This window comes from Apodemus sylvaticus, chromosome 1 (genome assembly GCF_947179515.1).
Source record: "Apodemus sylvaticus chromosome 1, mApoSyl1.1, whole genome shotgun sequence".
In the NCBI taxonomy this organism is placed as follows: domain Eukaryota; kingdom Metazoa; phylum Chordata; class Mammalia; order Rodentia; family Muridae; genus Apodemus; species Apodemus sylvaticus.
In genome coordinates, this window is record NC_067472.1 from 21,263,200 (window position 1) to 21,290,196 (window position 26,997).

General features: G+C 46.6%; 1 protein-coding gene across 9 annotated transcripts in view; it reads left to right on the plus strand.

Moving 5' to 3' along the window:
* The window catches only part of Sorbs1 (sorbin and SH3 domain containing 1), a 223,078-nt gene that overhangs the window by 127,382 nt on the left and 68,699 nt on the right, over nt 1-26,997 (plus strand). For 4 of the 9 annotated variants that reach the window (XM_052186305.1, XM_052186356.1, XM_052186365.1 and 1 more), the window contains exons 7-12: nt 1,619-1,731; nt 7,491-7,862; nt 11,069-11,210; nt 14,836-14,865; nt 19,925-20,097; nt 21,976-22,039. In XM_052186305.1, coding sequence (XP_052042265.1) covers nt 1,619-1,731; nt 7,491-7,862; nt 11,069-11,210; nt 14,836-14,865; nt 19,925-20,097; nt 21,976-22,039 — 894 coding nt within the window. Of the gene's footprint in view, nt 1-1,469; nt 1,497-1,618; nt 1,732-7,490; nt 7,863-11,068; nt 11,211-14,835; nt 14,866-19,924; nt 20,098-21,975; nt 22,040-26,997 lie in introns of all 9 variants that reach the window. The other 5 variants (XM_052186333.1, XM_052186349.1, XM_052186324.1 and 2 more) reach the window with 4 other exon arrangements.

Below are 26,997 nucleotides of genomic sequence, written 5' to 3' on the forward strand. Positions count from 1 at the left end.
TCCTGTGTAAGGCTTTCTGCTCTGGGCAGATCATTTGGCCTTTCTGCTTCTCATCCATGAAGTACAGTGAACATTTAATGAAATACTAAATAGGTGTAAAGTATAAGTATGTCTGGCATCTGAAAGGTCCTTAATAAATGTTTGCTCATCTTAACATCTGGAAAGTCACCATTGGTCTGAGAGCCCTACACTGAAGGCTTGGACTTCAAGGACTTCAGTGTAGGCTCCCTGCTTGTGTCTACAGGAGTGTGAAAAGGAGTTCTGTCAGGGAACAGAAGGAACTTAAAGGATTGTTACAGTAGGGGTGGCCATGAGCAAAATCTAGCCTGCTGACTAAGTGGCTTTTGTGTTTTAAATGGCTGGTAGAGAAATGCAAAAAAGAATGTATTACATATGTCACATGAAAGCTGTATAAAATTCAAAATTTAATGTCCATAAGTAAGGGCGTTTGGAAGCACAGCCCATTCCTGTCTGGATTATCTGTGCCTGTTCCTTGCTGTGGTACACAGTCACAGAATCACAGGGTTTTATTTGAAGTGCTTGAGATCAGAAGTGATTCAGATCGTTTCTTTTAGATTTTGAAGTGTTTGCATTCTAAATAATGGAGTATGTTATGGAAGGAACCCTAGCCTAAACATGAGAGTCATTTGTGTTTCACATAACTTCATACATGTAGCCTATTATATTTTTAGCACACATAAGTTTGGACTGTGATCTGTCATGTGAAATCAAATCAGGAATGGGTTTTTCTTATAAAATTTTTTTATTAGATTTATTTATTTGTGCATGTTTATCTCCCTAACCCAGCTTCCCCTTAGCAGAGGCCAGAAGAGGGTGGGGCATCAGATCTCTTGGAACTGGAGTTGCAGGCATTTGTGGGATTCCTGACTTGTTATGCGGGTACTGGGATCTGAACTCTGCTCATCATGATTGTGTAGCAAAACCCTCTTTACTGCTGAGCCATCTCTCTAGCCTACATTGTGAATGTTTTTGTACTACGTTTACTTTGTGATGGAGACATTCTCGAGCCAAAAGCAAGCAAACAAACAAAAACAAACAGATAAAACCAAACAAAAACTTGCTGCTGAGGCTTCCTTCAGTCAACCTCTAGGGCCCACTAACCCAGCCTGCTAAAGGGCGGTCCTGCTGAGCCTACAGCAGGCTTGGGGGTGGGGACTGGGCAGCAGAGAGTCCTGTTGCATTTCAGTCTGTAAAGTAAGAATGTCAAGGAACAATTGTTTCTTCATTCCTGTGAATGTAGTCTTGTGTTCTCAAAGGTCAGCGCCTGTGAACACATCATGGTCTCAAGTGGGTTCCTATGGTAATCGGGCCTTCTTGACTGAGGGAGTTTTGTGTCAGATGAGGGCCGCTGATTTTCATCGGGCATTGCGTCTCATGCTTGCTTCCCCACAAACATAACCGGTTCTGTTTTTCCCTCTTTGTTTTCATCTTCCTTGCTCCTCGCGCAGGCCTGGAGCCAGAGGACAGTTTAGCAGGTATGGTTTTTCTTGCATTCTTATCTTCTGTGCCTTGGGGCACCAGAGACCCTTGAATTCGAGGGAAGCCAGTGGGTGTTACCTTTGAGTGATGGGTTTTGTTTGTGTTTTTCTTGCCTCAGAGGAATGGAGACTTTCTTCCAGTGCTGATACCAATGGCAACGCCCAGCCCTCCCCACTTGCTGCCAAGGGCTATAGAAGTGTGCATCCCAGCCTTTCTGCTGACAAGCCCCAGGTAGGTGTGGGCACGCAGATGGGGTGGTGACTTGTTGGCTGTGTCTGTTCTCAAGTTTGGCAGCCCAGACTTGTGCCTTCCAGCTGGATTGTGGAGTAGGGAGTCCAACTCTGATCCTCTCTGGAATAGCTTTCTTAGGAGGAGAGTCAGGGGTCAGAGAGAACAAGGGAACGGGATGAGGCTGGGGCTATGTGGGTGAGCCTCATCTATGGGCTGTTGGAAATAGGCCTGCTGTTCTCTAGGCCTGAAATACACAGGGAAAGGTTCTAAAAGAAGGAATTCGTTTAGCCTTGAACAGGTAGGAGAAAGTCCGGGATTATTTTTAAGAAACTGTTTAGAGCATGGTATTCATATGAGTGTCTCTGGAGTTTATTTTACTAACTTTGTAAAGTTGAGCCTTTCAGAATTTTAGTTTGTTGTGACAGGTTAACATCAGCTATTTGTGGCCAGACCTTAAATCTATAGCCCAAAGTCCTAAGAACAGCAATCATGATGGTAGCACAGGTTGGATTCACAGTCCAGATCTGCCCTGTTATAGAATCCCCTCACCCCACCCCCCAACACACACATACACACACATACACACCCATACCACTCTGAATAGACACACTCTCATCTGATCTTGGAAGCTAAGCGGGGTTAGGCCTTGATAGTGCTTCCATGGAGACAGTCTTCTAAAGCTGTACAGTTTGGTGTAGGGTTGATTTTGCTTTGGTTGTTGCTCCTAGATGGTTTCCTACCTTTTTCCCCCCTTCTCCTCACTATACTTTGCTATTTTAATAAAAGGAATAGGTCCTACCATTTTAGTGGTATATAAAGGACGTTTTGTAAGGAGGAGCTACTTATATGAGTTACCTTATAGGAGGTGCTGGTGCTCATCTCTGGATGGTAGAAGCTCCTGTACTCCCTTCTGAAGTGCTCCTAGAACATACAAGGAAATCAGATGGTATCTTCTCTCGGTGTAGACCTGTCGCTCATTCGCATTGTTGATGAGCAGCCCCATTAAGCCTTTCTGCGCCCTGCCATGACTGGTCTCTCTGCTTTCCGCTTTGTACACATAGGCCCTGGTTAGAGCCAGGCACTGTGGATAGGCCTGGCCCCTTGGAGGTCACTTGTCCATCAAATGGCTTGTCAGAATTTTCCCATTTGTGAAGGCTTCCTCTGCAGCCATCTCAAGGATGGATACTATTGTTCTACTCAGAAGACAGTCAGCATCCAGTCAAAGCAGGCACTGAAGTACACCGTCTCTCACCACCTGTGACTTAGCCCAAAGGCTAACTCTCCATTGCCTCTTGGTTTTGTGAACACGCAAGCAAAGCAAGGGCCAGTTTGGGGTCGTATATCAGGGGTGAAACACTTGCCTAGTATGTACAAGGCCCGGGACTTAATCCCAGCACTACATAAGTAAATATCATATGGGAGATAAAGATGAATCTATTTAACACAACTTTATTATGAATTTGTACTCAGACCAGTGTGCTGAACACCGCCCTCAAGGGAGTTTATAAGGGAAGCTTTATAGTAAGGTTGAGCATCCCTCGATATGTCCACCAGCACCTGTTATGATCTGTTTGCTACTCAACTTTACATTCCTTGCACTGTCTTCAGGGAGACAGGCAATTAGCTGACACAGGAAATGTATTCTGCATGTTCAGTGTTGGCTTTGCCATTTGAATGTCAAGAACTTTATGTCCTGTATTACTTTGCAGATTTTTTTTCTGAAAGTAAACATGACTTCTAAACTGTGTCATGCCTGCTATAATTACATGCTGTCTTCAATACAGGCAAGGCAGGCAGGGCAACTTCTAGGGTTCCAGCCCTATGGAGTTTATGGATCTGTTGGTAGAACATCTTCCTTCAAGGACTCAGTCAGGATCCAGAAGATGGATGGGCTGGATGTGGAATCCTATGTCCTGCCTGCCTGGGCTCACTCCTGCCAACCCACCTCCAGTTCCTATGGCCAGGGAACCAGTGTATCTTTCTGTGATGTCATCATCAGCATGGTAGTCCCCGTAGAGATGAGGCTTGGAAGTTTCTGAAATAGAAACTATGACCACACCACATTTTCTAAGAAGTGTCCCTCTCCCATAGACACACTTTCTAAAAAGAGTTGAATTTCATTGCAGGCAGTGGCCAGGGTAGACTGCAGTACTTAACACTAAGCAAAAAGCTACTTATTCCTTTGTGTCCTTACTCATCCAACTCCAGCTCCTTCTTTAGAGTTAAAAGAAACCCAAGGACAGGAAGTCCTTCGACTCTGTGTGTATTGTGGACACTCTGGGGAAGTGTCCTCTCTGTAAGGTCACAACCCTAGGAAGACTTGTGCCTGACATCATGCAGTCCTAGTTCCATACATGGCCATGGCTGATTAAGTTTAAAACCATCGAAACAGATTTCTATCTTTGGACAAGAAGAAGTCACATGCAAGATACTTTGGTGCAGAGTCAGAGTGAACCTGAGTTAATACCAAAATGGCTTTCTGCTAACTTCTCATCTGCCCTGTGAGTTCACTTGACAGTCTCAATGGTGGGAGCTAGTTCAGTTGTCATTTCTGCAGGTGGTCAGTTGGACTACACAGTGTTCTAGTGCTCAGTCCAAGCTCACCAAACCAAAGAGCTAATGTGACAGGTTTTGCTCTTGTTATATACTAGAGAGGCTCTTTGTTGTAGATTTGGGGCTGCTATAAATGGCCACACTTCACTGGCACTACTGTGGATGTAGTGGATAGGACACAGACCTGGTTAACTGAGAATGCCCAAATAGTGCCTCTCTACGTAGACCTGTCTGTCATTTCAAACTTGTGTTTGGGGTATAGGCTGTTGACTGTTTGTGGATGATAGTCTAGACTTTCACTTTGTTAACTTGTAGCCCTTTCTAATGTCCCCTCCCTTTCCCATATATCTTCTACAAAGTATAAAAATAAAATAAAACCTGGCCTCAGTGTGGGCTGAGAGTATGAAGATGCGCTCACCTGTGTGTGCCCACACAAAGACAATAGAAGGCTATGAGGTGGTTTCCTCAGTTGTCTGTAAGACAGACAAAAACCTTAAGACAGGGTTTTTCACTGAATCACAAGCTCACTGTTTCAGCCAGGCCAGCTGGCCAGTGAACTCTGGGATCCCCCTGCTTGTGCCCCACGTTGCTAGGGTTACAGGAATGTACAATCATACCAAGGTGTTTCTTTGACTCCTTGGGATTTGAACTCAGGTCCTCACACTTGCACAGCAGATGCTCTGACACATGGACTCGCCTTCCCAGTCTTTCTAGCTTTTGGTCACCACACATCTGCCATAAGTTCACCAAGTTCTGGTCTCTCTCATGGCGATTAATTAGAGGATTAATTAGATTAATCTGGTTTTGTTCTCATACTGGAATCTGAAGATCAGGACCAGCGAGCAAAGTCTGGGCACGTTGGTGCTGCTCCTTTGGGAGTCTAGTTCCCAGGTGAGCCACAGTTGGCTGAGGAGGATCAGGCTAGAGAGTCAGCTGGCCTCCTACCCCTCTGCCCCACTGAGACCCACAGAAGAAAGGTTGAACAGAGAGGGATGAGGGATGACTTTTAGCTCCGTGACTCTGAGCCTGTCACCAGAGCTGTATTCTTATGGTGTGGCTAAAGTTGATCACCCAAGTATAAAGATGATTGCCTGTGCATGGTGGTAGACGGGCTGAGTAAACCAGACTCATCCCAACCCCACAGGCTAATTACATGACCACGTTCCTCAGAGGTGGGAGACTACATGTGTTTTAATCTCATGGCTGTCTCCCATGCCCTCTTATTTGGGATTGAATTTGGAGTCTTAAACATGTTAGGCAAACGGAACTGTATCCTTTAGCTATGTTCTTAGTGATTAATTCTATCAGATTATTTCTTCTGAGAAAAGAATACACATGGACTTAACATTGTTAATGCCCTAAGTGAACTCTTATATACTCATGGAATGGAGAACAGCATCAGGGATTTAAGACATGTGCCTCCTGTGAACACACATACCGAAGGGCCTTCCGTTTCTCCTTTTCCCAGAGGGAAAGAATTAAAGTAACTCAGACAAGTCTAGTGAACTTAAACTTTTAAAGCGAAAGGCTTCAACAGGAGTTTTGAGGAAGGGGGGTTGGGAAGGGAAGAGGACTCAGGGGCTTCCTCCACAGCTGGGATGCAGGGAAACCAGCATTGGTGGTGGAGCTGGCTCCGCCTCCCTGGTCAGGCCAGCCTTGCAGGTAAGTGAGGCAGTCAGTCCTCAGAGCTGCCCAGACAGCAGCTGTGGGCACCAGAAGGATTTGCTTACAGTTCTGTCAAGAGTTGTTTTGTCCTTTCCCATGCCGTGCTGCTGTTTCTAATGGTCCTTCTCTCCATCTCCCCCTCCCTTTCTTTCTCTCTGTTCTGGTGTCGTATCTTGAACCGGCTACTAAAGGTTCTGTCTCCCCCATGCCTTCCTTTCCCTCAAGAGGACCGCTTTGCATGGCAGTCCCCCACAATCCACCACAGCTACAAGGACTCCCTTTACATGAGCTCACCAAAGCCCTACATCCCACCTAGCACCCCCAGCCAACAGAACCCCTCACTGCCTCCTCCCATCTCTGTTCCCCTGGGAGCTAGCTTGGCTCCCCAAAATGCATCGTGCTCTGATTCATTGCTTTTGGGGTCCACGGGCCTTGAAGTGTCCTCTCGACCCCAGCAACACTATGTAGCCTCCAGATTAGTGTACAGTAAGAATGTGAGCTCTAACGCACGTCCTGAGGCCACTGGGAATAAACAGGTCAGCAGCTTATATGTCCCGTGTTTATCCAATAACATTTGCCGGGCAACATCGGAAAACTACTCTCCTGCTACACGTGACTCAGCCCCAGACACTCCCTCGGAGGCTGCAGGCACCCAGGCACCAGCTCCCAGCCTTGTCCCCAGCACAGCCACAGCCAACACAGGGAAACCACCCCCTGCTCCTCCTCCTGACCCTCCCAAGCTATTCTTTGACAACCGCCAAGATGACAGTGAGAAACCCACACTGGGGACACGGGCTTCGTCCCCAGATGCGGTGAGACCTTCCAGGCTAGGCCCCCAGGTTACCTCTGATCCCGACAACCAGAAGAACAAAGAAACTTACCTTTTGCAGCCGCGTTATCCAGCCAAGGCAAGAAACTAGGAATGTTTGTGTGTCTTCTGCACTGTCTCTCGGGACCGGTTTCAGCGGCCTCACTTATTCTTTGGGCTTCCCTCCCCTCCCTCTCCTCACGGTGTTACAGCACTTGAATCCCGAGTTCTTCTATCTAACCCGCTCAGCACAGCCTCTCCCGTCTCCCTGGCTCCTGACTGTAAATGTCTCAGTATGCCAGATCATGGAATTCATAGACTAATAATGTGGTAAAAGTGTTTAAGGCTTATGACAAGGTGCTAAAGAAACTGCATTTGCTCCCAGGCTGGAAGGCTCTGTGGCAGTTTTGTGGGGTTCAACACTGTCTGCTTGCCCGCCTGCCTCTTTTGTTGTTTGTTCTCTTTCTCTCTCATAAAGTGTTAAAAGGATTCAAAAATAGACGGATGGAAAATGATCTTGGATGTGGCTCCCTCTGTGTCATAGAGTATCAGGAGGCCAGCTGGCCAGCACTGGCTAGCACCGACTGTCTCATGTACTCTGAGGAAAGGGCACTGATTAAATATTTCTTGAAGTGCATCACTGCATGTCCACGCGCAACCGTTTAAATGTGGAATTCCTGTCTCTCTGCCGTCCCCCTTTGCGTGATGCGTAACAAGCCCTTATTTCCCACAGGACGCCACCTCCTCCAGCCCAGCCCCGTCTGAGGTAATAGTTGTCCCTCTCTACCTGGTTAATACTGACAGAGGGCAAGGGCAAGAAGGCACTGCCAGAACTCCAGCACCTCTGGGGCCACTTGGCTGCGTCCACACTGTCCCGGCGACCACCCCTGCTGCCTCACCTCTGACCTTCCCGACACTAGATGATTTCATTCCCCCTCATCTGCAGAGGCGGCCCCACCACAGCCAGCCAGCCAGTGCTTGTGACTCTCTCTCCCCTGCTAGCCAGACGCCACCACCCTCACCACCACCTCCGCTGGTCCCTCCCATACCGGAGGACCTCCACAGAGGCTTGGAGCCTGACCTCCCGGGAGCTGTCTCAAGTACCGTAAGCTTGCTGGATCCCCTTTCCCACGGCTACCCTGAATGTCTGCTCCTGACAGTAAAACCCTCCCTTTTTCACCATGTACTAAGCTCTGAGGCGGCCTTGGCCACTGTGCTTGTGTGATGGCTGGATCTGTGTTTGCTGTCCCTGAGAGCATGTCCGCCATGCACATCCTAAAGACACCTATGACTGCTCTTGCCTTTCAAGAACCCTCTCTCTGCGCTGTTGGGAATGCATGTCTTTCAGATGGAAATTTTTGTCTTCCCTCTGAGAAGTATCTGTGATCTTTACCTCACCTGGTCCTGATCTTCTTCATAGGTCAGGGCAGATAGAGCATTGAAGGCTGTGGAAAGGCCCAGGCAGGTGTGGTGATAGAAAGCAAGGAATAAGAGAGGTTATGAGGAGGGAAAGCTTTATTCTTTGGCTGATTTCGTGAAGTGAACTCTGTTAAACAGAAGCAGAGAGAGGGAGAGAGGGGGGCGTTTAATTGAGTAAATGGATCTGAAAACCAGTGTGTTAAGACTTTCTCACAAGACATAATTGCTAGGGCCCCTGAGGAGCAGGCCATTGTGGTTTTGGTGGCAAACTTATTTATCAGTAACTGTGGGAAATTTAAAAGTCCTCACTGTTCAGTGTGAGCCTCTTTACGGACAGCCCAGCTACTTCCGGCACAGTATGTTTCCTCCTTCCCTAGGAGCCCAGAGCAAAAGAATCTGAATGGATATCAAAAGTCGTAATGTGAGGACACTTGCTGGCCCTGGGTTCAGTGGAGTCGTGTAGTATCGGCTCCTACAATGGGGACTCATGGTTCAGCCCAGCTTAGGGGACGTGCCTAGTTCCTGTTAGCTGTGTTGCTGAGGACTTACTAGTGAATGAAGAAGTTAACTAAGTGATGGCTTCACTTTAGCCTGTTCTAAGCAGCTAGGTTTCACAGGCACACTTACGACAAGCCAGGGCTCCTGCCTTCTAAAGATCTGGAGGAGTTAGGTAGAGCACATCCACATCTCAAGGCTGGTGCCCGTGGGATCATCCAAGTGCTGGATTTGATTGAGTGGGTCTGAGAAGGGGCAGGGCCTCTCACTTGGTTTTTGATGTTGGAGCAGCCATAAACACCACTAGTGGCGTGCAGCGAGATGAGTATCATGTGCCTTGCTGATGGAACTGAACATTTATTAGCATCCTTGGTTGGAAGAAGTATGCCCATGAAACTAGGTTCTATTGCTTGTTAAGCTGAATCAAGTCAGAGAACAGGAAGGAAACTTCTTATTTAGCTTAGTGGGGAAATTGTAATGAGGTGTCAAAACACACAAAGGCTGGGAACTGTTACGTCATGGGCTGGGCTTCTTTGTGTGATGGCAAGAAGTTATAGAGCAGATTATAGAGCAGGATTAAGCCAGATATAACCATGAGTTTGGATCTCATACTTTGAGATTTGCAGCTCATCTTTGCTACAGACTGATATACTCCATGCCTACTAGCTGAACCTCTAGCTGTATTAGAAGGCATTCTGGTTTAGAATGCACACATCTTTTGCTAATGTATCTCAAGTAGAATGAGTCTTACCAGAGTGCACTCAGTGTCGCTTTCAGTCCTTCTGGTGTGTACCTGCTGCTAAGCATTTGTAGCTCTGCATTTGCATATTGAGTTTGGTTTTTGTGTGCTGTGATAGATTAGTTGGGACAGTGTACTCAATTTATTCAACTGGCCTAATTGTTCTGGAGTAAACTTTCTAGATGTTGGCATAATAATGGTTGTTGCTTTAAGTATCAGAGTAAGAGATTAAAAAGTAGATTACTTGATTTCCCCCTCCAGATGCCCGGTAGGTGACATACAGGCTATAAGTTGAACCAAAGCTCTCACGTCTTAGAAAAAAGATATTACTTAAAAAGTTGAGCTCATAGAAGTGGCTATCCAGGGAACATCTAAAAGAGAGTTCAACCAAGGTATTGGTGACAAAGGCCCCTACTGTGTGTCAAGAGCTGTCCGGGGTGCTGATACCCACACCTCTTCTGATGAGTATGCATTCTGTTGCCACAAGACTTAGCTCCCACATGCCCTTGCTGGTAGCTGGCCTCTGTCACTTTCATAGTGTTGTTTTTGTGTTGTTTTGTTTTGTTTCATTTTGTTATTGAGCAATTTTCAGGGCATTGTGTTATGTGGTAACAGGAGAGAGATACTGTCCTTGTCTTGCAGGTGAATGTCAGTACACCCAGTAGGTGATCTTTGAGTATAGTTTTTTCAAAACTAGCCATCAAAAATCTTGTTCTTAAAGCCCTTTTAAGAATGCCAACTTACCAAGCTTAGTGACACATGTCTAGAGACAAGCAGGTCTCCGAGTTTGAGGCTAGCCTGATAGACATAGGGAATTTCAAGCTAGCCTGGGTTATATATGGAGTGTTTGTCTAGCATGGGCTCAGCCCTGAGTTTAGTGCCCAGAACTGGAGCATAGGGATTGTTATCTTTAAAGTTTGAAAGATATAAACAAAAACTTTGTAGAACCTCTTGAGTGTGGTGGAGGGAACATTTGCCAGTTTAGGGTCCTGTTTCTCATTTGTTTCAAAAGATTGGCATTATCTCTTCATCAGTTTATAAAAGTATGTTTCTGGTGGGAGTCTCAGGTTTTAAAGTCAAGATTTCCCATGGCTTGCCCCAAGGATTTTTGTTGGTCTGACACTGGAGTGAAGAAGAGACGCCCCAACAGGGTAGGATCCTGCTCGGCTGCTGAACTAGCTCTGTGCTTCTCTGACTGTTCAGTGATGTTCAGAGTAGCTGCCCATGACAAAGGAGTTCCTCTTTCCTCTTCCACCAGTGCCTTGTCTGACTTCTCTCTAGAGGACGCCTGGCTTTTCCCACTTACAACAGCTCTCGTTCTTAGATTGCATTTGGAATTGCATGAGTTTTGCACGTCATCCTATTTTGGTTTGAATTTGCTTTTGCAGTAACCAGATCGATACACAACTATCACTAGGTGAACAGAATGGACAATACTGAGATTCTCAGCAACATTTACTGACCTGCCTTCTCTTCTCCCTTACTAATACCAACTAGGAGAGCAAATTTCCAGATTCAACTTCTAACTGGAATTGACTCATTGGTTACGTTTTCTTTCATAATTAAGGTCTTTATAGAGATGTCCATTCCCTCTTCTTACAAAGTCTTAACTCTAGATGTCTTGTATTTACACTTCTTTTTAATGTTTTGTTTTTCAGGGCGGTCCTTTACTAAATGAAGTTTCTTCTTCCCACATTGAAACCGATTCCCAAGCTTTCCCTCCAACAAGCAGACCTTCGTCTGCCTACCCCTCCACCACCATTGTCAACCCTACCATAGTGCTCCTACAGCACAACCGAGGTAAGGCAGCCTCCTGCACGGTGCTGGGTCAGTGGCAGCCACTCATGATGTCTGGGGCAAGAAATCCCTCCTTCAAAAATGTTTTCCCAGCTCTACCACACGCCATCTGTCCATCTCCTTTATAGGTCCTGGAGGACCTATAAGGATCCCTAGCAGAGAGACAGAGGCCCCTGATTTGGAATAATGTCAGGTATCAATATACGCTGGGTTAGTTAATGGCCATGTACTAGACCTTGGGGTTTTTTGTTTTTGTTTTGTGGTTATCTGCAAACAGTTAAATGCACAAAAGTGAAACTCTGTATCTTTTGGTTCTTTATCTTATGATTTGTAATGAAGCTTTGCCTCAAGCATGTGGCCACAGTATGTCTCTTAAGTGCTGTCATAAATGACTGACTTGTTCAGAGTAATAAGTTTCTAGAAAGTGCAGTTTTGAATACTGACTTTCAAAAGAGGAAACACTGAGTAGATGATTGTCTACAATGTAAAGGATGCTTTTGTGCCTCTGTCGCAGAGGCTTCTAGACTTGCTCCTGGCTATTGGCTACCCCTCTTCTCATAGCCATCCCCTGTGACCTAGATTTGTATGTCTGTTTGCATTGATTACAGATGGCCCTGGGCAGCTCTGCCGCTTAGGGCTTCCATTGGGTTCCTACAGTTTCTCTGGCTGTTCTGGTTGGTCCTGCTGCATCTCTGAAAGAGCCTTGGGGATCAGTCAAACCCAGAGCTTTGAAGTAGTCATCGTATAGCTTTACGTTACTGCTTTAAAATTCAGGCAGTGGTTTTGAATCCCAGCTTCTCCACTTTGGAATTGCACAGAGAAATAAACTTTGCATTTATAAAGGTTCTTTTGCAACATGAAATGGGACATTTTCAGGCCATCTCCCAGGAAGGAGCTCTTCTACACTGAACTGAAGGAACACTGCAGGGCTGTGTACTGTCTGCAGCTCAAAGCTTGGCTCCAAGCCCTCTCTTCTTGACACCCTCCTCACCCACTTTCCTGCCCTTCCCTTAGAGGAGATGGGGCTGCAATCTTATTTTCATTGCTTTCTATACTGAAGAGAGCTTTCTCTTTTCTGCTTCTGACTGGAAAAGTAGGTGCATCAAAATACCTTCACTTAACTTTAAATAGGTTCACTCAGTCTTTCATGGTGGCCTCGGTGGCTCCAGGCTGTTTTTATCGTTGTTGTTTTTGCACTGTGTGGACCCCATGTTCCTCCTCAGGACAGAAGGGCCCTCCATCCATGCGGCCATTCTCCTTCTGCCCTGACACCCTCCCAGGCAGCAGCTCTCGCTGCCAGTGTCTGTCATGCAGAACAAAGAAAATTGCAGAAAAAAGCAATGGCTTCTCTGTGAACTTCTTCATGAGTCATTATTCTAAAAAGCAAGTTAGTTCCCAGAAAGAAAGGCAGTTTCTTTAAAGATGGGATTTATTCCCAAGGCAGCTTGGTTTTTGGGAAATGCCAAGCGTAATGTCAGCTGCTTTTGCCAAGTCCCTCTGACAACACCTACAGGGACGTTTCCAGGCAGCAAAATGCCTGAGTTCCTTCTTTGTTTCTTCCTTGAATGAGTGAAATTCTCTTTATTCATCAAAGAGGACTTTTGGTTCCTGTTTTTCTCTTGACCAAGTTGCTGCCTTTGGCTTAAAATTATGATTGTCCAGAGTGAAGCACATCCTTCAGAAAAATATGTGCATAATGATGCTACAGGGTTTGGTTTGTCATGGTTTTTCTTAAATTAACTAGTGTTTTCCCGTAAAGACAAAAAAACCACGGGTTCATCCCAGGAAGGGCAGGATAGGTAGAGAAGTGTGTGCCTCTCAGTGGGGCTTGGGTCAACCATTTCTGGCCGTGCTCTGGAATGTACCCAGCCTGGCATCTCTGCTTCTCCTCACAGAAGAACAATTTCTTAACTATGGCAAAGTTTCCTAAGCGGTGATAACTTTACTCTATATCTGAAATTCTGGTTTAGTCATCCTTAAAAAAATTTTTTTCCCCTGTCTAGACTGTCACAGGGCCGGCCCGGTTTGGCAATGACTCTGTCTCCCCTGGCCAGCCTCCTCACACTAGGGGACAACAGGCTCTAGGTCTCTGGCCTGACTCTGGGTTGTGAACAGCACTGTCCCCTTTCCGGTCATGCCAGTGTGTCTGGGCATTGCCCACCCTTGGTCAGTGGAGCAGGGGTTCGTCTCAGGAAAACCACAGGGCTGAGAGCGGCACATGGTTGGGGCCTTCCAGTCTCTGCTGTGTGTCGGTTTGTGAGAGTCTGGTTAGCTTACAGTTCAGCTTCAGAAGCTCTGGGGAGGGGCAGGAGAATAAGGTTCCAGAGCTTTAGGAAGTTTGCCATTGTGGTTGGCTGTGGACCGCCTTGGACAGCAAGACCGCCATGGTTCACAGACATGTCTGTGGACAGGAACGGTCGGAGTGTCATCCCAGTGCCAGTGACTGAAACATAGCTACTGCTGTCTGCGCGGCGTTCTGTGAGAACAGCCATTTTGCCGTTGACGCAGAAGCGATAACAGAGTACCCTGATACCACAGATGAAGAAACGGAGGTCGAAGGTTACTCTATTGGTCCTTGTCATCTAGCAAGGTGCCAGGCCTGGACCTCCACTGGGCCTCTAGTTCAGCTGCTGAGAGTTGCATGCATGAAGCTGAGGTGCACAACTGCTGTGTCCACTGGCCTTGAGGTTCCACGCTGCCCTGTTTACTTCTGTTCCATACCGATTCTAACAGCAGGACAGGAATGTGGCCACTGGGGACAGTGACTGTGCATGGGCCAGCAGGCACAGTCTATTTTTATCTCTCTGGTTGCTTGCTGTTTAGCAGCTGTAGAAGGTAAAGGTTACTTTTCTGCTTATCACATAGGGCACACAGGATGCTGCCCATGAGACCTTGGTCTCCCCTCCACGTGACGACTCAGGAGAGTGAGCAACTGTATACAGAGGCAGCTAGGTCACGAGGGTTTGAAAGAGCTGTAGGCTATGAGCTGGAGATTTTGCTTCTAGAACCAGATGGTTTTCGGTGTTACCTTGAGTAATCTAAGCCCCTTATCCCAGTGAGGTCACTTTGCTAATGCTGATTATTTTTAGAATTTCTCCATTACCTTGGAACAGGCAGATGTTTGGTGACTAAGCTACAGCGCTGAGGATTTTCATTGAGGAAAATAGCTGTGCCTAACAGCCGAGGCTGTTGCTAACATTTCAAGCATCAGACGAAAAGGCTCTTACCACAGGGCTGGCAGGCTCAGGAGATGGTAGTTGCTGTGTCCCCAATTCTTCTCATAGCTCTACCAGAAGGTACTGAGTCTGGCATGTTAAGAGGTCCATGTAAGGTTGGAAGGGTCACAAGTGAAGAGATCACCTTGAGACAAGATGGAAACTCCTACATCACTTTGGTGGGCCCAAGTCCTGGTGCAGATCTGTCGTTTGGGGAGCTGGGGGACCTCTTGCCTGAATCATTGGAGCTACAGTTCGACTACTGCCTCAGGTGGGGCATGTATTTTAACATCCAAGCCCAGAAGACAGCAGGCACCAGAGTATGCGGTCCTAATTAATCATTCTGGGGCTTCTCTGTGTCACCAGGTGCTGCATAAATACTACTTACATTGTGTTCTTTTCTCTCATCACAGAACAGCAAAAACGACTCAGTAGTCTTTCAGGTAGGTGAGCAATCTATTTATTTACCTGATAACCTCTGATCCTGTTCAAGCTTTGTCCAATCAACACTGTCTTCTGAATTTCCCTGTGTGTTGATTGACAGACCACAGAGATAATGGAAACAGGAATCTGTTTTCTGTACCCTGGAGTAGGTATATCCATGAACCACAATAGTAAACATGCCTTGAGGAACTGTGGCATGTACCCAGACCAGGCTGCCCGTGCACTGACCAGAGGGGCTTTGTGGAGGCAGACTTATGGAAGGCCTCCCAAGAACACCTGGTTGCTCTGTCTCAAATGAATCAGGTGTTGGGAAATGTGGGTCACTACCAGTAGATGGATGACCCTGGTGACAGGTCTAAGTGAGAGCCCCCAGACCCACACAGTGCTTGAGGCTGCCAGTTGAACTTGAGCTGGCATCAATACCTCCTGGAAAGCTTGGTGAGACTCCTTCAAGAGGGTCAGACTTAATGGGCAGGAATGGCATGTTTGGATCCAAAGAAGCTGATGCTTCCTTCCTTCCTGACCACACTTTTAAGTAGAGAGTCAGAATCAAGTTCCACCATGGTGGAGGGACCACGAATATAGTCTGTTCTCAGGGTTCGCTCCCACGAGAGTCTGCAGGATGAGACAGCTCTGCGCTGGGGAGGCCTCAGACCCTGGGAAACCCAGAAATGGAAGTATCCAATCATTCTGTGCTGCTTCCAACCCTGCTTTTCATACTCCAGTTCTTTTCTTTTAAGGAAGAAAGTGTGGTCATGCCTCCCAAACTGTTGTGAAGCTCATGGGAGATCCTGCGAATGAGTGACTGTGCCCTGCGCATTGTGCTAAGTGTTTAGTAGAAAGGAGGCACCATTGTCTCCAGGGGCTTGCATTGAGTCTGGTCTGTTACTGAGTTCGACTCTTGTGCCTGGTGCAGAGTTAGCCTCGGGGGCTGCAGAAGGGAGCTGTGCGGTGTGGCACGATGGCTTGCCACTGCTGTTTGCTCGTGGGCACCTTGGGAGGATCTAATGAAGGCAGGTGACTCACTCTCCTGACAAAGCTGGTGTGTCCACAGGGCGCATGGAGCAAAGGCTCGTGAGCTCTAGCATTAAGAACCCCTGGTCCACTGAGTAACTGAAGCCTGTTTCTGAGCAGCTGCTACATGGTTTCTGCATGACTGTAGTATACCACTGCCCTTGTGATTGGGGCAGAGCCTGAGTGGGAGGACATGGGGTTTTCACACCCTCTCCACTTTATCAGGACTTGGCTGCAGGACTGGAACAGGCTGTGGTTCAGCTCAAGGTGCCTTTCACAGCCCGTCCTTGACTCATTAGGTTCCAGCCCACTTTCCACTGGCCAGCCCAAGTGGCTGTGGTAACACACACACACACACACACACACACACACACACACACACACACACACGGGGAGGGAGGGAGAAGAGAAGGAAAAGGAGACATTTATGTTAGGAATCCCAGAGTTTGTTTTTTGTCTCCCCTCATATAAATATTTTTTTCCTGGGTAAGTGACTTCATTTCTCTTACCTGTGGAATGCTAATCCTTAGTCCTGCCTCCAGGTGCTGCTTTGTATAGCTGAATGGGGGGATGCTGTCCTCACTGGAAAGGGCCATGATTGTACAGGCAGACTTCTCCACTGTGTGGGCAGGCTTATTTTATATATATATATATATATATATATATACACATATACATATATACACACATGTATATATACGTATATATACACATAATATATATTATATTATATATATAATATATATAATATATATAATATATATTATATTATATGTTATACATTATATATTATATATCATATATAATGCCCTTGCTGTCCTTGAGTTTGAGAACAGATCACTAGTGTCCAGAAGCTTCCTAGAGTGGCATTCTCTAGGGCTCTGTTTTAAAGCAAGTGACCATCTTCCGCCCACTCGCCTATAGGTTAGACACCCAAGGACTAGTAGTCTCCTTCCCTTCAGCACAATTGGAGCAAACTTCTGTGAGTTCAGCCCTCAGTAAGAGAGTCTTCGTTTTCCCATTACTATTACCAAGTCCTGGGGTTATCTGGGGATGGAGCCCACCTGTGCTGCGTGGCGTTGTGTGGTTTGTGGTCCGCTTGGTAAGAGAGTAAGGGGCTGCACAGGGTGTAGGGAGGGGACTGTCCTTCCACAGAGAAATATCAGCGTGACATCAGGCTGTCTCAAAGGCTTGGGTACACAGGAAATCGTCCCCACCTCCTTCTGAGAGAGCCGCATTTGAGGCTGTCGTCAGCATTTGTTTTAGTGACTCAAGACTTTTAAATGTATTTGTTTTTACTTTGCATGTGTAAGTTTTCGCACGCATGACTGTACGAGTACTGTGTGTGTGCTCGGTGCCTGTGGAGGCTAAAAGACAGCAGTGATTCTCGGGAACTGGAGTTAAAGGTGGTTATGAGCTATGACATGGACACTGTGTCCTTTTCAAGAGCAGAAAGTACTGATAATCACTGAGCCATCTCTCTATCCCCCAACTTAAGACCTTTTGAAGCACACTATAAAACTAGAAAGAAACAGATATCATGTAGATATATGATATGAGAATATGATACAAAGTTGTAACGTCAATGCAGTGTTATGTGGCTTATGTGGAACAGTTACATATCACTTTAGGTTTTTACCGTATGTACTGACTGGTTTTGTGTGTCAGTTTGATACAGGCTGGAGTTATCACAGAGAAAGGAGCTTCAGTTGGGGAAGTGCCTCCATGAGATCCAGTTGTGGGGCATTTTCTCAATTAGTGATCAAGAGGGGAGGGCCCCTTGTGGGTAGTAACATCCCTGGTCTGGTAGTCCTGGGTTCTATAAGAGAGCAGGCTGAGCAAGCCAGAGGAAGCAAGCCAGTAAGCAACGTCCTTCCATGGCCTCTGCATCAGCTCCTGCTTCCTGACTTATTTGAGCTCCAGTCCTGACTTCTTTTTTGATCAACAGCAATGTGGAAGGTGTAAGCTGAATAAACCCTTTCCTCCCCAACTTGCCTCTTGGTCATGATTTTGTGCAGGAATAGAAACTCTAAGACACCATATCAAATAACATTGTTTTTCCTTGGGGGGTCTGAGTCCTCCATATACCAGAATCCCATGATGCTAAGCTTCTAAAGTTTAAAGGAAGAGTGGGTTTTAATAAAGGGGCTGGTTTTTATAGATCAAAGTAACTAGAAAAAGCCATGGACGGAGTGATAGCAATTATTAGAACCACTTGCCCTCATTTTTTTTTTATAAAATAATTATTTGACCCAGAAACATTAAACATGCCTGTCGCCCTCATAGTATCTACATACCAAACGAGGCGGAGTTTAGAGTCGGCTGGCTTTACAAGGATATTTAGAAACCATTCTGCCCTCGTAGATGGAGCAAAGCCTTAGGGGGTTTGCCTGGAGTCAGGGAAGAGTGGCTCTCTTGAGAAGATTGAGTTTTAGAAAGCCTGAGCTCACAGTCTTCACAGCTCCTCAGCTACTCCCTCACGCATGGACAGCGCTGACTTCATCACAGCTTCATGTGGAGCCTCAGACCCCTCCTTCCTAGCAGAGCGTGTTCCCTGTCCTGCACTTTGCACTTCTCAGCCAGGGAGTAATTGCTAATTGCTGGAGGGCCGGGGGAGGGGCACACCACTCTTTGCTCTGGCTGTCTTGGCTTAAGCCCTTGGCCCCCTCCATCTTCCCCTCCAGTTACCATCTGACACGCTCCTTCCTCTGTGTGGAGTTCACCTCTGCTTCTTTTCCATACACATATCCTTTTCTCTGGGGTCTGGTACCTCCCCATTGCCCTCCTGGGACTGCTCCCTTAGAGCGGTTTGTCTCTTTCCTGTTGCTCAGGTGACTCTCACAGAGGCTGGGTCTCTCTGCTTCTCTGCCTGTTTCCTTTGGCATCCTTCTGTGCCGTCAGTCCTTGGCTCTGCCCTCGCTTCCTTCGACCATAGACATCTACTGTCATTCTTGCACTGGTGGCTGCAAAACTGCATCTTTCCAAGGCATCTCAGCCGGTTCCCGCAGCATCTCCTGGATGTTTCTAAGGCTTTTTTTTTTATTTATTTTTTGATTCTAGGATCTTCTTGTCTTATCAAAGAGCTAATGGAATGCCAGGCACATGATTAAGTCAGAACAGTTCAGGGTGGCACATAGTTAATGATGCTATTCCTTATGCCAGGGACATCCTCTACTTTCTTTTCATCTGCTTGGCACCTCTTAGACAAACTGGCTCTGAACCCAAATTCTGCAGCGAGACTGGGCGCTGACTTTTCTGTCAGCCCTCTGAAGCCTAAGTATCTGAGAGGTTCACCTGCATCTCCACATGCACAATGCTAGGCCCAGCACAGGTTTTTAGGGAATGCCCCTTCAGCAACTGGGTGGTCTGGTTTGGAAAAACAGACAATAATGATAATACATATGCAATCTGTAGACCGTACCTGGTATGTTTGTTGGCGCTCTGTAAGTTCCCATCTGAACCAGGTTAAATAAACTGTAATGAGCACACAGCAGTGTCTAGCTTTCTGAGCTCTTTGGATAACAACATCACTGTGAGCTTGCCAACGGAAATGTCTTTCCCATATTTTTCAATGAGAGAACAAAGGCATGGGAAAGGTAAATGAAGAGAGTTAAGTGCATCCCAAGACCCCAAAAAGGGGGGGGGGATTTTGCAGTAATGCTTTACCACCTTCTTAAGATTTTACCTGCTCCTTTACCTTCCCAGATGACTATAGAACAATGTTCATCCCTCTGCAGACTTCTCTTAAAGATCTGGGGAACTAAACTTAGATGCTTTGCAGGTCAAGTGGCCCCAGCTTACTCAGTGCAGCCACAGCAACACAAAAACATCCATGAAGAATATATTGACAACCCCCCATGGCTGTGTTCCAGTAAGATTTCACTTATAACAGCAGGTGGCCAGCAGTGGGCTGGACTTTGCTGACCCTTGTCCTACGTGGGGTTGGTGCCAGTTGGCAGTGAGCAAACACCCCTTTCCCCTAGCTGGATTGCTGGAGAGGTTTTCGCTTTGGAGTTTCAGCTTGCGATTGCTTGTCATTTCCAGATCCTGCCTCAGAGAGAAGAGCGGGTGAGCAGGACCCAGTACCAACCCCAGCAGAACTCACCTCGCCCGGCAGGGCTGCCGAGAGGAGGGCCAAAGATGACAGCAGACGGGTGGTGAGGAGTGCGCAGGACCTGAGCAATGTGTCTATGGATGAAGTGGGCATCCCACTCCGGGTACGGATGTGGACAGTTGAGTCCTCAGCAAGGGCGTGGCCTTCATTATGTGTGTGAACCCCTTGGGGCAGGGGGAGGTTACCATGCATCTGAGGAGAGGGTTTTGTCTCTGACAGCAGCACAAACCACACCCCGATGAGGGTATCCAGACTTCTCCAAAGTAGGTGTAGGTTTTTTGTAAGTCTCAAGAGAAAAGGACTCTCTGGGTGGAGTGACTTTTCTTCAGCAGAGCAGTTGATATGGGCAAGACTGTCCCTGTGCTGCAGAGCCTGCTCAGAAATGTTTGCTCCAGAGTCAGGGGCATACCTAGGAAAGTGAGGCTGTATCTGAGTTCAGGAAGACGCTCCTTTCATAGGAGTTATCCCATCGTCCAAGGTAAACAGGAAGGCCCTCCAGTGCCTTCAAGACCAACAGGCCCCTTTCTGAGGCCAGGCGTGCCAGTGCTCCTGAGGGCCTGAGGAGCTCAGGGAAGCCTGCCCCTTGCGGCTTTCCACTCGTCTCTCTGTATCCACCCGGCCACTGGCTGCAGAGGTGTTTCTAGTTTCCATTTGGAAAGCTGCTCTTCTGTTCTTTTAGAGGATAGATAGAAACATCAGTGGGCTTACGCCTCTGAAGAACAGAGAAAGAGAACCTTTACCAAGGTGATTGCTGCTACCTTTCTCGGACATTATCTTCCATTGCCACTTGAGCGGTGGAAGCAGTTTCCATCTTTATGGGTTGAGCTTGGCTCACTATTATGAACACTCAGCGCTGGCTGCTTATGACGTAAGGAGAGCCTGATTTGGGCTCACTGTTAGGGAGGTTTGTGTCTAAAATTGAGCCACTTGCTCTGCAGGGCCCTCTGGCAAGAGTAGCACATTGTGGCAAGAGTGTATGTCAGAGTGAGCTTTCACACAGTATGAATGCCTGGGTGGCATCCCAGATCCCTGGGGAGAATTCATCCTCAGTGCCCCGAGGACCCTCCCCTCCACTAGGTCATACCTCCGAAAGGTCCGCAGCACCTCCCAATGATGCCACCCTGGGAGACAAGCTGTTAGCGCTAGAGGACAGACATCCAACCACAGCATTAGAAAGGCACTGACTGTAAGGGATCCCATCACTTCCCAAGTTTTCACATAGTGTGGACGACAGACTGTCTCCAGCTGTTGTGTTAGTTCGATCTTCTACTGTGTGACACCTCTCTATCTTGGACAATGCACTTTGTGAATGTTTCTACTTAATTTCATCTGTAACATGGTAGTGATACTATCTAATTACCTTAATTATTTTCATTTTTAAAAAGAAAAGGCTCAGCTTAAAGTAAGCATGGACTCTGGAATTGGATGCCACTTGGGTTCCATTAAAAAGCATGATCTCTAAATTTGGCTTTATGCAGGGTGACTTATATACATTTGTACAGAATAATCCAGAAGAGGTGGGGATAGAAGTATAAGGCAGGAGGATTTCTGAGTTCGAGGCCAGCCTGGTCTACAGAGTGAGTTCCAGGATATCCAGGGCTACACAGAGAAACTCTATTTTGAAAACCACAAACAAACAAATAAAAAACAAACAAACAAACAAACAGAAGTATATCTTTTTAAAAGAAAGAAACCATGGACATATTTCAAATCTGCCTTTGACTGTTAAATTCTTAGGCCAAATCTAATTTATCAAAATTGTATCTGAGTCTCTTACATCTCTGCTTCCTCAAAAGTTTTGCCTTTCAAAAAGTGAATGCTGTAGCAAGGGATATGTGTTGTAGAGCGTTTGCTGATCTTGTGCAGGGCCCTGGGATCTATTCTAGGACATGGATGTTTGATTTTGATTTGGGGATCACAGGCTTCTGATATGTGCTCAAGTTTTCATTGTTTTTATCCCTTCTTTTTGTTTTTCCTCTAGAATACCGAGAGATCGAAAGACTGGTACAAAACTATGTTTAAACAGATCCACAAGCTGAACAGAGGTACTGCTTTTCATTTGTAAAAGCCATGGGATGTTGTAGGAGTTTATTGACTGTTGGTCGAGGCCTGGGCACTGTTCCCTTGTACTGGCGGAGCTGGGCTCCTGCATTTGGGGTCCATTAGGTGCCAGCCTGCCTGATTCTAGCCATGCGCCTTCAGCGCACGGATGGGAGGGTCACACCTGTGCCTGCCTCAGCTTTGGACCTTGAGATCAGCTTGCAAGTCCTCCGTCCCAGCTACTGTGCAGTGCAGGAGGCTGAGCCTCACACTCCATCCCTGCCCCCTCGCCTATCTGCCTGGGGAACAGACAGTGCCATCTCCCACCTGCTTACAGCTTTAGGAATACCTGGTGTCAGCCCATGACTGCCTTGTGAGATGATCAAGTTGAACAAAGCTCTGAACTGGGAGTTAAGAAAACAGTTCTCCCCTGGACCCAGCCTCCAGGCACTTCCGTGGATCTTGTATCTTTCTATGTCTGTCCTGCTTCCGTTCTCTGGGGTATTGCTGGTGTCCAAATGGGATCACCCTGTGAAGCACAATGTATGCGTTGTGCATCTCTGAGGCTGACCTGGTGTGCAAAGCTTCCCCGGCAGGGAATCAGAGCTTGTCAGGTAGAAGATCAGTCACGAGCTGACATACCAGAGCTGCTCAGGTTGAAAGGTGCTTACAGATCAAGAGTGCCCTCAGCTTCCAGTGAGCAAGCCAGCATGATGGCAGAAGCCCAGGCGAGTGCTTTGGCAGGTCATGGCTCTGCCAGCTCAGCTCCCATCGCTGCCTGTGCTGCCAGTCACTGGACAGGCAGGCGTGTCGCTGCATGGCAGGAAGGGTGCCACTCTTCCTGAGAGTAGAGATCCTGTCTTTCTTTGTGCCCAAATCCAGTCTGGCCGCCTGCCATGAGGAAGTGGCCTCCTGGTTAGTGTTCCCACCTAAGTCACACATATCCAGCATCACTGTTAATTAACGTCTGCTGGGTTCAGCATGATCTACCACTGTTCCTAAACACTGAGTGCGTAGCATCTCTGAGCCGGGAGTAGATTTGCTAAGGTCCAGTGGATATGCTCCATCCATCATGGTGGTGGTTTCCTAGTAGGACTGCCCCCATTTCTTGCCACCCCCTGTGACTCCCCTACCTTCAGACCTGCCTCTAGAAGGCTAAATGCAGGGCTGAAGACTCCAAGGCACCAGTAATCTTTTTGGGTTCTGCTTATTAACACAACTAAATCACAGATTCTAAACAGAGTGGCCTAGGGGGTGCCTGAAAAACTTAAGATTCACTTGTTTGCCTTGTTCTGATATGTACAAAAAAGCCTTCGATTAAAAAAAATCACTTCAGGAGAGATAGTGTTTTCGTTTATCATATTTCATATCTCTGACCTAAAAATTTGTGAAATTTAAAACTTTGCGTCAAGTGCTTCTTGTCCATTGGAGCCAGCTTCTATATAATTCCTTTCAATGTGTCTTAATTCAGGCAAAAAGACTGGATTTTTAATTTCTCTCATATCATTAGTGAAACTTCTTGTGTCCCAGAACTCAAGGAGCATAAGTTGTGTGGATTCCTTGTTCATTCTCTCCATTTGTATCTTCCTCTCCTTTCTCTCTCACACCCGCTCCTCTGTCTAGACACTCCTGAGGAGAATCCTTATTTCCCTACGTACAAATTCCCCGAGCTTCCAGAAATCCTGCAAAACTCTGAAGGTACCATAAGTTTAGACAGCGCATCTGTGGCCATAGCATTAAATTAGTTCTTAGCGTTCTGTTGTAGGCGTACGGCCTGGCTTCTAGATTTTGTTTTCAGTAGTCGTTTCAGCCAGTGAACATTGTATTTTACTCACTTGCATGGAATGCTGTAATAAAATAACTGAGTTCTTTCTAATTCATTAATCTAAGTGTGATGCCCGTGTGCTTTAATAATAACATTAAAATAGATAATCACCGGAAGGTGTCAGCCGGGGGTTACGCGTTTCCTCCACTCGGTGGTGGATAGCTTCAAACCCGCTGCTTTTCTCTGCTGCAGAGGACAACCCTTACACTCCCACCTACCAGTTTCCTGCATCTACTCCTAGTCCTAAGTCAGAAGGTAATTACAGGGAAATGGCGTGCCTCTTCTGAACTGATGCTGTTACTTCTCTCCCAGCCTGGGGTTTTTGCTAGCAGCTAAGGAAATCCCCCTTTTCATTTGCCTCCCTTTTAACCTTTTGTTTTGCCCCTCTGTGTGGCATTTTATTCCCTGCCCCTGTAGGGTTTCCATGGCTTAAGAGGTAGCCTTCACAGCTTACTTATGCTTTGGGTGTGCGGTTCTGGGAAAAGCTGCATGTACCTGGGGTGCCATCTAGTGTACTGGTGGCTAGGCAGTGAATTCATGAAGCTGAGAGGGAGACCTGCTACTATCAACAACAGAAGCTTAGCAGCTTCCCACGCTGCACCTAGTGGTCCCTGGGTCCCTGGGTCCCTCATGTCATGAGTCCTCAGGGTCTCTCTTTCTGAATGGTAATTCCTGAATTGGGGTACGTACGTTTAAGCGTCAGTCTTGGTAAGGTATGTCTTGAAAAGAAGATTTGGACCCGAGCTAGGAAATGCTTCATAGAGGATCTGGATGGGAATTTGACCTAATACGGAGCACAGCTGTACCTGTATACTGGAGAGATTCGCTCTTTGGGGGATGGGAGTGAGGGGTACAGGTGTCAAAGACAGTTGTAAAAAGTGAGTGGGGAAAAGCATCTTGGGAGAAATTCTGCCTCTCCCTTGGGATTAGAAGAGGGCCCTTGGCTTCCGTCATCTGCTTGGCGGAGATCGCAAGGCAAGGTTTCATGACTGGGTGACCATCTCTTACACCATTGGTCAGCACACCTGACAGCTCTGCTGACAGTGGTGTCTGCTTTCTGTTATGTGTGAAGTCTGGCACAAGAGGAGGTAGGGCTGTTTTGCCTAGAGGCATAGGCAGTAAGAGATGACAGGACAGCTAGTCACACATATTTAGAAGTGGATATGCATGTGTCTGTGTATGTTTGTGTATACACAGACTATTTTCAGAGACCAAAAAGGAAGAAATGTCCTTAAAGAATAAAAACTAAAAAAAAAAAAAATAAGTTGAACATAAAAAAATTTCATAATAATGAAGGTAATTAGACTTCAACACGAAGAAGTTGTCTTCCCTAGAGATCTTTTAAAAATAGGGTAGCTCTACCTCACGCCCCCATCCTGCTGGGATGACAGGCCTAGCATATTTTATTTAATTAGATAAAGTCTTTTTACAAATGTGAAAAAAACACGTGGGAGCATCTTAAAAATTGCTAGCCTTAATTTTTTTAAACGTTCAAGAGGTGCCCTGGCTTTCTAAATCCAGGGTTCTGGCGGTGTTTGAGCAGCAGCCACAGCCTTGAGCACCTACGGCCCTCCTTAGCTCGGCCCGTGGTGCCATTCCTCACAGGTAGCCTCGGGCTCTCTGCCAGGTCCTCACATGCACTGAGAAATCGAGATGGTAGAGGTGCATGCCTGCAATCCCAGTGCTCAGGAGGCTGAGGCAGGAGGATTACTGTGAATTAAATACCAAATTGGGCTACCTGGTAAGTTCTAGACTAGCCAGAGCCACATTGTGAGTCCCTTCAACAGGAAGGTAGGGAAAGAGAGAGGGAGGAAGGGAGGGAAAGTTTGTTTGCGAGAGAACGTAGAAATTGGAGCCTTCGGTCTCATGGGAGGAAGCTTGCTGCTGCTTCTGTTGATTGTAGTTTATAATTTGGAAGTAGGATTGTCTGGAAGAAGCCTACCTGAGGCTTAGAACGTTTGCCTAAATTGTAGTTGTTGATCGCTATTTTTTTTTTCCAAGATGACACTTACAAGTGGCTCCAAGTGGTAACAGCAGGGGCCCTGTGAGCATGTGTTTATGCTGGTGTAGAAACCTTCCATTTCCATGAGTGAATAAGTAAACTTCTGGCCAGATGCTGGAAGATAAACAGGATGACCACGTCTCAGTGAGGCTTACACGTACTTTGAGGGGGAGGGGGAAAGCCCTGTTAAGTTACAGCAAGGAGCAGTCTGTGCATCTTCTCTTCATCCTGAAGAGAGCTCGGTACTGCCCCTCACCTCCGCGCTACTCCCCTCTGAAAGGAAAGCAGCCTTCTGTTACCTCGGGTTCTGCTTTAAGAGACAGCAGTGTTGTCATTGCCATGCTGCAGAGGGGGTGACTGCCACTCTCTGAGCTTCCACGCGATACCACAGCTGCTTAACTCCCTCCTTACCCGAGATATTTATAAGCTACTTCTGGTGCATGCACGTCGAACATTCACTGATAATAAATCATAGAGAAATTCATTCAAAATAATCCTTCAATGTGCATGTACTTTTACCATTTATTAAAGATTAAAACATGTTTGTGTACTAATGAGAAAGACACTTATTTTATTATGTATCTATCTCTGTGTATCTCTCTACTTACTTATTTATTGGCAGAGTCTCGCTGTGTAGCCCCGTGTGGTCTAAAACTCACTATGTAGATCAGGTTGGGCCCCAAACTCACACAGATCTGCCTGTGTCTACCTCTTGAGTGCTTGGGATTCAAGGAGTGCACCACCATGCCCAGTTTATTTTTTTCACAGAGGGTTAAATCTTAGCTGAGTATTTGATACTAAAGAACATAAGCTTTCTTCGGTGTTTCTGAGTTGATCTGTATTTTGACTTTCTAGTAATCAGTGCAGAGAATGAAACTTTACATAAGTAAGTAGTCCAAAACAGCAGAAGTATGTTTGGAAGCATTTCAGACATTGGGGAAGGTTCTGTCATGAGCTCAAGCCATTTAACATTTCTTTTTAAATGAAGCTCAAGACAGCAACTCAATGTTCTAACATCATGCAACCCAAAGACAGATGAATTTGACACTTAGATGTGGAAGAATCATGATAGGGAGGTATTTAAGGTATGATTAAACCAAGTGAATCTTAAGAGAAGAAAACGTGCTCCATGCAGT